The following is a 9,017-nucleotide window of genomic DNA, read 5'->3' as shown; positions in this document are numbered from 1 at the left end:
AGAATGGGCTACAATGGCCCTACACCTCCTTGGGCTGATAATATTGAGCGATAGAGTCGACGCCAGGGTCAGCAACCGCCATTTGGGATGAACTGAGGTTTCTACAGCCTCCAGCATGGAGGACCAGTGGATCACGCACTTCCTATCATGGTCAGACGTAGTAGGGACATCGGTGACCAGGCCCAAGTGATCGCCGACCGGGTGATGCAAATGCGGGCGGTTATGCAAGTTACGGATGCTCGCACGCGAGACCTGGAGCGAGACTTCTATCCAATGGAACGACTCATGGAAGACCTTGCCACTGCTCGAGCGGAGGTCAGGGAATACCAGGGAGACACACCGCTCTGGAGGAGCATGTGCGGATCACTGAACATAGACTAGCCGAACTTCAAGGCGCGTCTACCTCGTCGTCAGCACCACCAGACCCTACTCGTCGCGGCTAGTATCCGTTTACTCGCTACCGTATTGATTTTCCTTTATGCACTACTCTATGCACTACTCTACGTACTACCGACAACATGATTAAGTGATTACACTACTCATGAAGTCATTACTCTGTCAGATTTTAGTTTCATGTGTTGTATGCCTTATGAAGGCAAATTTTCATGTACTCAAAATATTATTATCAATGAAAAACGGATCTATATTTTCTCATGATGTGTTGCCCGTTATGTGCTCTATTACTATTATTACATGCTAATTTTATGCACACACTTTCTTATATACAACCAAACAACCGACACTATTTTTTACTCAAAGAATCGTGAAACAAAATTACATTGGATACTTATTATCCTTCTGTTCCATGATAAAAAGATGCCGAGGAGACCGATTCATAAAAATAACAACACAACACCACCACCGCCACCCTCGCCAGAGATGAACTCTGCGGCCTTCAAAGCGGGAGTTTTAGTCGCAGTGACAGTGGCTCTAGCCCACATCCAAAAAGGAAATAATGGTAATGGGAATGGCCAAGGGACAGGAAGCTCCCACCAAGGAATGAATCAAGGACTTGTAAAGGTCTGTACCTACAAGGACTTCTCCAATGCCTGACCCCACACTTTCAACGGGACTGGAGGAGTCATGGCCTTGAATCGATGGATCGAAAAGGTTGAATCAGTAATTGAAATATTCGAATGTTCGGAAGGGAGTAATGTGAAATTTTCGGCCTGCACATTTATCGACCAGACATTGTCATGGTGGAACGGCCACATCGAGGCCATGACACTCCCCGTTGCAAATGCCATGTATTGGGAAGAACTTAAGGAGATGCTAATCGTTGAGTACTGTCCCCGAAGGGAGGTACAAAAACTCGAGCAAGAACTGTGGAACCTTACGGTGCAGCACTCGGACATTGACGCGTACATCTCAAGATTTAGCGAACTAGCTCTTTTATGTCCTGGTATAGTTATGTCCGAGGGAAAGAAGGTCGAACGATTCATCTGCGGGTTGACGCCTCCCATTCAAGGTAATGTGATTGCCTCGAAGCCCGAGACTTATGATAGTGCAAAGCGCCTAGCCAAGAAGCTTTATGACCACAGCGACAAGAAAAGTACCAAGACCACCGAGGGAGAAAACATACAAGAAGGAGGGAACAAAAAGAACTAGGAGAATAGATGTAAAGGGAGACAAAATTCATTTCCATCCAAGAAACCACAAACTGTAGCGGTCCATTCTGCTACCGCACCAGCTGCACTAGCTCCAACCGCCCCAGCCTCAACCACAACAGCGCCAACAAAATCATGCGTAGGTTCCAATCCTAAATGTGACAAGTGTAACTATCACCACTACGGGTCATGTAAAGATTTCTAATGCACCAACTGCAATCGAAAAGAACACATTGTCCGGTATTGAAGGATGCCCCCACAACAAAACAAGCAGCCCAATGATAACAACGCCAAAGCCAGCCGTGCATGTTACGGATGTGGGGAAACCGGCCATTTTTAACGCAACTGCCCCAAGAACAACAATCAAAATGCAATAAGGGTCCTAACCATGGGGCAAGGATAGGCGGTACAAGATCCAACCATGGTAACTGGTACGTTCCCCCTCAACAACTCTTATGTGTGCATTTTATTTGATAGTGGTGCTGAGCATAGCTTCGTAAGTCACGGATTCAAACACCTACTCAATCAAAATCCCCACAAATTGAACGAAAATTTTACGGTCAAAATGGCTAATGGTAAAATAGAATCAACCAACGATATCTATGTAGGATGCAAACTAACGTTAAATAATCACTCCTTCCCAATCGATTTGATGCCTGATAATATTAGGAGCTTTAATGTGATTGTTAGTAGAGATTGGTTAAGCCCTTACCATGCCAAAATTATGTGTCACGAGAAGGGCATTCGCCTTCATCTTCCCAACAATGAAACCCTAACAGTTTATGGCGATAAACCTGGCACAAACCTTCGACTCATTTCTTGCATCCAAGCACAAAAGTGATTGAATAAAAAGAATTATGACTTTTTTTGCTGATGTCGTGGATAAAACAAAGGAGGAGAAAAACATTAACCATATTCCAGAAGTACGTGACTTTCCCGACGTATTTCCCGAGGATTTTCAGGAGTCCCTCTGGAGCGCCAGGTCGAATTCTGAATCGATCTTGTACCTAGAGCCATTCCAATCACCAAATCACCTTATAGGTTAGCTCTTACCGAGATACAAGAGTTATCTAGTCAACTAAGCGAACTTCTCGACAAAGGATTCATCAGGCCGAGCTTCTGACCTTGGGGATCTCCGGTCCTGTTTGTTAAGAAGAAAGACGGATCTTTCAGAATATGCATCGATTATCGAGAGTTAAACAAGCTTACCGTCAAGAATCGATACCCACTCCCTCCAATCGATGATCTATTCGACCAGCTCCAAGGAGCCAGCTACTTTTCCAAGATAGATCTAAGGTCCGGATACCACCAACTAAGAGTCCAAGAGGAGGATATCCCAAAGACTGCTTTTCGAACCCGTTATGGGCATTTCGAATTCGTAGTCATGCCTTTCGGTCTCACAAATGCACCCGCAGCCTTCATGGACCTAATGAACAGAGTATGTCGGCCGTTTCTCGACAACTTCCTGATTTTTTTCATAGATGATATACTTGCTTAATCTAAAAGTAAGGAAGAGCACATCCAACACTTACGACAAATTTTGGGAACTCTGAGGGCGGAGAAGCTATACGCCAAATTTTCCAAATGCGAGTTCTAGATTCGTAGAGTGGAATTCTTGGGTCATGTAGTCAGTGAAGAGGGAATACATGTGGACCCTACCAAGATCAAAGCTATCGAGGGCTGAGCAACCCCAAGAACCCTAAATGAAATCCGACAATTTTTGGGCCTTGCTGGTTATTACCGAAGGTTCACCCAGAATTTTTCCAGAATTGCCAAGCCCCTCACCACTCTCAACTAGAAGGGTGTGTCTTTCCATTGGAATGCAAACAAGAAGCTGCTTTCTAAACCCTGAAACAAGCCCTCTGCAGTGCTCCAGTGTTGTCCTTGCCAGAGGGAACGAAAGACTTCGTAGTATAATGCGATGCTTCTAATCAAGGGTTAGGCTGTGTGCTTATGCAGTGCGGAAAGGTGATAGCTTACGCATCTAGGCAACTAAAGACCCGTGAAGTAAACAACACCACCCACGATCTCAAGCTGAGATTCTTGGTCTTCGCCTTAAAATTTTGGAGGCACTACCTATATGGTACAAAGTGCACCATTTTCACAGACCACAAGAGCCTCCAGCACATTTTGAATCAGAAGGAATTAAACATGAGACAACGAATATGGGTCGAACTGCTAAACGACTACGAGTGCGAAATCAAGTATCACCCAAGTAAGGTGATAGTTTCGTTTTTATTACTTCTTTTCATAGTTTATTTTTAGTTAAAACCATCTCATTTTAGTCAATCTTCATGCATATTTTCTCCTTTTGTCATTTTTCTTCTTTTGTCATTTTTCTCCTTTACCGGGTGCTTTCAAGTCTTCTGAGCTTATTTGCAGGATTTATTAAAGACTTTTTGTTATTGGAGGCTTAGAAAGGTGCGGGACTCATGGAGGCATGTGATTTTCTTGCGGAGTTGAAGTGGTGCGATTGGGCTTGGTGCTAGTGTAAAAGAAGAAATCAATTCGGATTTAATTTGTGGGCAAAGATGATGATGAGGCGACGCGGAATCGAGCTACAAGAAAAAATTGGAGGAGTGTTGGGTCAATCATTAGAAGGCTTTGGAATGGCAAATGGGTCTTAAAGAGTTATGATTATGAGCTGAAGTTGAAGAAATGAAGATTGGGCTTAAATACATGTTAAATGGCCCAAGTTTCACATTCAGCATAACCCACGCGGTCCGCGTGAATTGTGCTGAGTTGTTTCCGGGTTTTGGCTTATTGACTCTATTTGTGGAAGTTTGGTGGGTAGCTTTTGGTCTCTTTTTGAATCTGGAAATTGGCTCTCCTTAGCTGGTCATTGGAGGCTCATTTGAGAGGGGTGGAAAAAAGAACACATACAATTCTCTCTCAAGAAGGCTTTGGAAGATTTGAAGATTTTTGGAAGATTAGTGTAATTTCTGTCCATCTTGCAACTAAGACAATGTTTGGTACCTCTAAATTACTTTGCATTTCTTTCATCTCGGTCATGCTTGGCTAAACTCATACTTGGTTGACTTGGATGTAATTGCATGAATGTTTTAGTTATTTTGAAGAACTCCATGAACTTGTGTTGAATATCTATGATTATATTTTTTATGAAAACTTCCTTTATGTTTATATATCTCTAGTCATGAAAATTGATATGTGAATGTTATTTTTTGTTGGTTAAATTCTTGGCTGAGTAATGGGTCTTCAATTTAACAAGCAACAATTAGTTTAAATGTTTGTTTTCATTTCATTTGGACTAAGAAAATATTTTCTCCATAGTGGTAATGAAAGCAATAGATTACTCTTTGGACTTGGTGACTCTTAAATCCTAATGCTAATTGATTTTCACAAAATTACATGCTTCATTAGTTTTGTGACTTTAATTTAGGAAATGTGCTATGAGTTTCTCTAGTCATTTTAATACAAAAGAAGAGTTGAGGCAAGTTATGCTTATAAATTGCTACAACCAAGTTAGATTATAAACACAAGTGTTGCACCTTGGTATTCTCATGATTATTTAACCAAATGTTCAAGTAATGAAAGTCCAAAATCAACCATCTTTATCTTATTGAACTTACATCAACTATGCTTTTTTGAATTGTGTTTTTAAATCTTAATCTAATTCTAGTTTTATTTCAAGTATTTCAAAAGACCAAAACCCCCAATTTTACTTTTATTGTTATTTTTCAAGTATTTTTACAAAGAGATTTTTCATAGAGTTATAAAATTGAACCAATCTCCATGGATTCGACCCCTTTACCACTCTTAGTGTAGAAGATATATGGTTTTTAATTTTGTTGGCCTCGACAACCACCAAATTTTGGCGTCGTTGCCAGGGATTGGTTTATTTTTAATCAATTTGTTTCTCTATGCCCAGATCTTAGCGTACATGTGACTTGATTTACAATCCAGAAATCAAAAAAGAAGCAAGGCGTTTGGCGAAGGAAAAACGAGTTGAACGTGGTCAAACTTCTAACCCCCACGGGGACCTAGAGGTTGAAACCGCTTCATTAAGTGATATAGAACCCGATTCTAGTCCCGACCCTCGCCAAGAAATTCCCGAAACACCACCCCTACAACAAAATCCACCCATTATTGAACCAATTGCAATGGCGGATGGAAGAGAAGTTCCCGAGAGAACCTTGAGGCAAATGATCGAGACCGATGTTACACAAACTCCAACTGGTATCAATTATTCGGTTTTGGAAGGAGGTTCGGAATTGAAGTCAAGTTTAGTCCATCATCTCCTAACTTTTCATGGATTGGAGAATGAACACCCTCACAAGCACTTAAAGATGTTCCACATTATTTGCACTAGTATGAAGCCACAAGGGTCAACCGATGACCAAATCAACCTAAGGGCATTCCCCTTTTCATTGGCCGATAGAGCAAAAGATTGGTTGTTCTATCTTCCACCGGGGTTGATCAACTCATGGAACGAAATGGAAAGAGCTTTCCTTGATAAGTTCTATCCCGCTTCAAGAGTCTCAAGTCTTAGAAATGAGATTTGTGGAATCCGCGAAGGTCAAAATGAGACTTTCCATGATTATTGGGAGAGGTTCAACAACTTGTGCTATAGTTGCCCACAACACCAAATTCCAGAACAACTCCTCATTCAACACTTCTATGAGGGATTGTTGCCAATGGAGAGAAGACTAGTTGATGCCTCAAGTGGTGGAGATGTCTTTAGTAAAACCCCACAACAAACAAGACAACTTTTCAACATCATAGCTGCAAATTCACAGCATTTTGGCCCTCGCCAAGATATGAAAAGAGACACACAACACAAAGTCAATGAAGTGGGAACATCAAATCTTGAGTCTCAAATCAAAGAGCTAACCTCCGTTGTCCAAAAGCTAGCCATGGGACAAACTACACAAGTGATGGTTTGTGGAATATGTGCAACAATGGGACATCCTACGGATATGTGTCCCATCCTTCAAGAAGATGTGGAGCATGTGAACCCCACGGGAGAGTTCCAAAACTACCACAACAAGCCATTCGGTTACCAAAATGCATATAATTCAAGTTGGAAGCCAAATCCCAACATGAGCTACAACTCAAGACCATTGCCTCAAAATGCATTAGTTATACCATCCTATCCACCACCACAACCTCATTACCAACATCAACAACCACACTATCAACCCAAACTGCACCTTCCTCATCATCATCAACAACCTCCCCAATCTCAAGCAAGTAGCTCCGGAATGTCTCTTGAAGACATTGTCAAATCCCTAGCCACTAGTAACCAACAATTCCAAAAAGAGACAAGGACTAGTATCTCCAACCTTGAAGCACAAATGGGAGATATATTTACATCTGTAAGCAAGTTGGAATCCCGTGGTAAACTCCCTTCTCAAACCGAAAAGAACCCAAATGTCAATGTGGTGACCTTTAGGAGTGGCAAACAAGCCGGAGAAAGTAGTTCAAAGAAGAAGCCAAGGGAAGAAGATGAGGAAATAGAAGTCATTCCCATCGAAGAACCTATAATCAAGAATGATACACAAGCCGAAACCCCAAAGAAGAACACCCCTCTAGTAACACCAATAGCCACTCAACCACCGTTCCTTCCCGACTTGCAACTTCAAAGAAGAATTTGGAGGAGAAAGAGATCTTGGACACCTTCCGAAAGCTGGAAGTAAACATTCCCTTACTTGATGCAATCAAACAGATTCCGAGATATGCAAAATTCTTGAAGGAGCTTTGCACCAACAAGAGAAAGTTGAAAGGAAATGAGAAAATCTCGATGAACGAAAATGCATCCGCGGTTTTACAAAGGAAGCTTCCACCCAAGTGTAAAGATCCTGGAATGTTCACAGTCCCTTGCAAGATTGGAGATGTCACCTTTAGTAGTGTTATGCTTGATCTTGGTGCCTCTATCAATGGCATGCCCCACTCGGTGTATGAATCATTGAATGTCGGACCCTTAAGCGAAACCGGTGTCATAATATCTCTTGCGGATAAATCAAGTGTCTTTCCTAGAGGCATTTTAGAAGATGTCCTAGTACAAGTAAACCAATTGGTCTTCCCAACGGATTTATATGTGATTGACCTAGACGAACAAGTGTCCTCAAAATCGGGTATAATCTTACTTGGGAGACCATTTTTGAATGCGGCTAGAACAAAGATTGATGTGTATGCGAGAAGCTTGACAATGGAGTTTGATGGTGAAACAATAAGTTTTAACATTTTATGACGCTATGAGATATCCTAGTGATGTTTCCTCTTTGTGTTTTTGTTGATGTTATTGAACCAATGACCCAAGAGTTGTTCGAGTTGTGTGATGAAGAGATGTTGGAGATGATCTTGAGCAAGGGGTTTGACTGTGCAAAACTAGCCAAGAAATTGAAGCTTTACTCACTAGACCCCGAAATTGAAAGATTAGTCAACAATTTGGAAATCAAGAAGACCACCCAATTTAGTGTGAAGCAAATTGAATTACCTCAAAATCACACGAGATTGCCACCCTCCCTTGTCCAACAGTCCGAATTAGAATTGAAGGTCCTCCCTCAACATTTGAAGTACGCGTACTTGGGAGACAACAAGACTCTCCCGGTCATCATTTCAACTCACCTAACCAAGTGCGAAGAGGAACAACTCCTAAAGGTATTGAGGGAACATAAAGAAGCAATGGGTTGGATGATTTCGGATATCAAGGGTTTGAGTCCCTCCACTTGTATTCACAAAATCTTAATGGAGGATGAATGCAAGCCGAGTAGAGACGCGCAAAGAAGGTTGAATACGCCAATGATGGAAGTGGTCAAGAAAGAGATTTTAAAGCTCCTAGATGCAGGAATGATCTATCCAATCTCGGATAGCAAATGGGTGATCCCGGTTCAAGTCGTGCCAAAGAAGACGGGAATCATGGTGGTCGAGAACAACAAAGGTATGATGGTCCCTACCCGTGTGCAAAACGGGTGGAGAGTATGTATTGACTACCGCAAGCTCAATGCAAGCACACAAAAAGATCATTTCCCATTACCTTTCATTGACCAAATGTTAGAAAGGTTGGCTGGGAAATCTCATTATTGTTGTCTAGACAGGTATTCCGGTTTTCACCAAATCCCGGTGGCCCCGGAGGACCAAGAAAAGACAACATTTACATGTCCATTTGGCACTTTTACATACTAGAGAATGCCATTCGGGTTATGTAATGCCCCAGCCACTTTCCAACGTTGTATGGTTAGTATCTTTTTGGAATATGTTGAAAATATAATTGAAGTTTTTATGGATGATTTTACGGTATATGGCAACTCCTTTCAAGAGTGTTTGACCAATCTCACCAAAATTTTAAAAAGATGCATTGAAACAAATTTGGTTTTGAATTTTGAGAAATTCCATTTCATGGTGAGTCAATGTCTCATTTTGGGTCACATCGTGTCGAAGAAAGGAATT

General features: G+C 41.6%; 1 protein-coding gene across 1 annotated transcript; it reads left to right on the top strand.

Annotated features, from left to right (window-relative positions):
- The first annotated feature begins 6,922 nt into the window (after positions 1-6,922).
- On the top strand, positions 6,923-7,818 carry LOC111898943 (uncharacterized). Its single transcript, XM_023894825.2, has 2 exons — positions 6,923-7,159; positions 7,294-7,818. The coding sequence occupies exons 1-2, from the start codon at positions 6,923-6,925 to the stop codon at positions 7,816-7,818; spliced, it is 762 nt and encodes a 253-aa protein (XP_023750593.2).
- The last annotated feature ends 1,199 nt before the right edge of the window (positions 7,819-9,017 follow it).

This window comes from Lactuca sativa, chromosome 4 (assembly GCF_002870075.4).
Source record: "Lactuca sativa cultivar Salinas chromosome 4, Lsat_Salinas_v11, whole genome shotgun sequence".
In the NCBI taxonomy this organism is placed as follows: Eukaryota; Viridiplantae; Streptophyta; class Magnoliopsida; order Asterales; family Asteraceae; genus Lactuca; species Lactuca sativa.
This window is presented reverse-complemented; position numbering and strand designations above follow the sequence as displayed.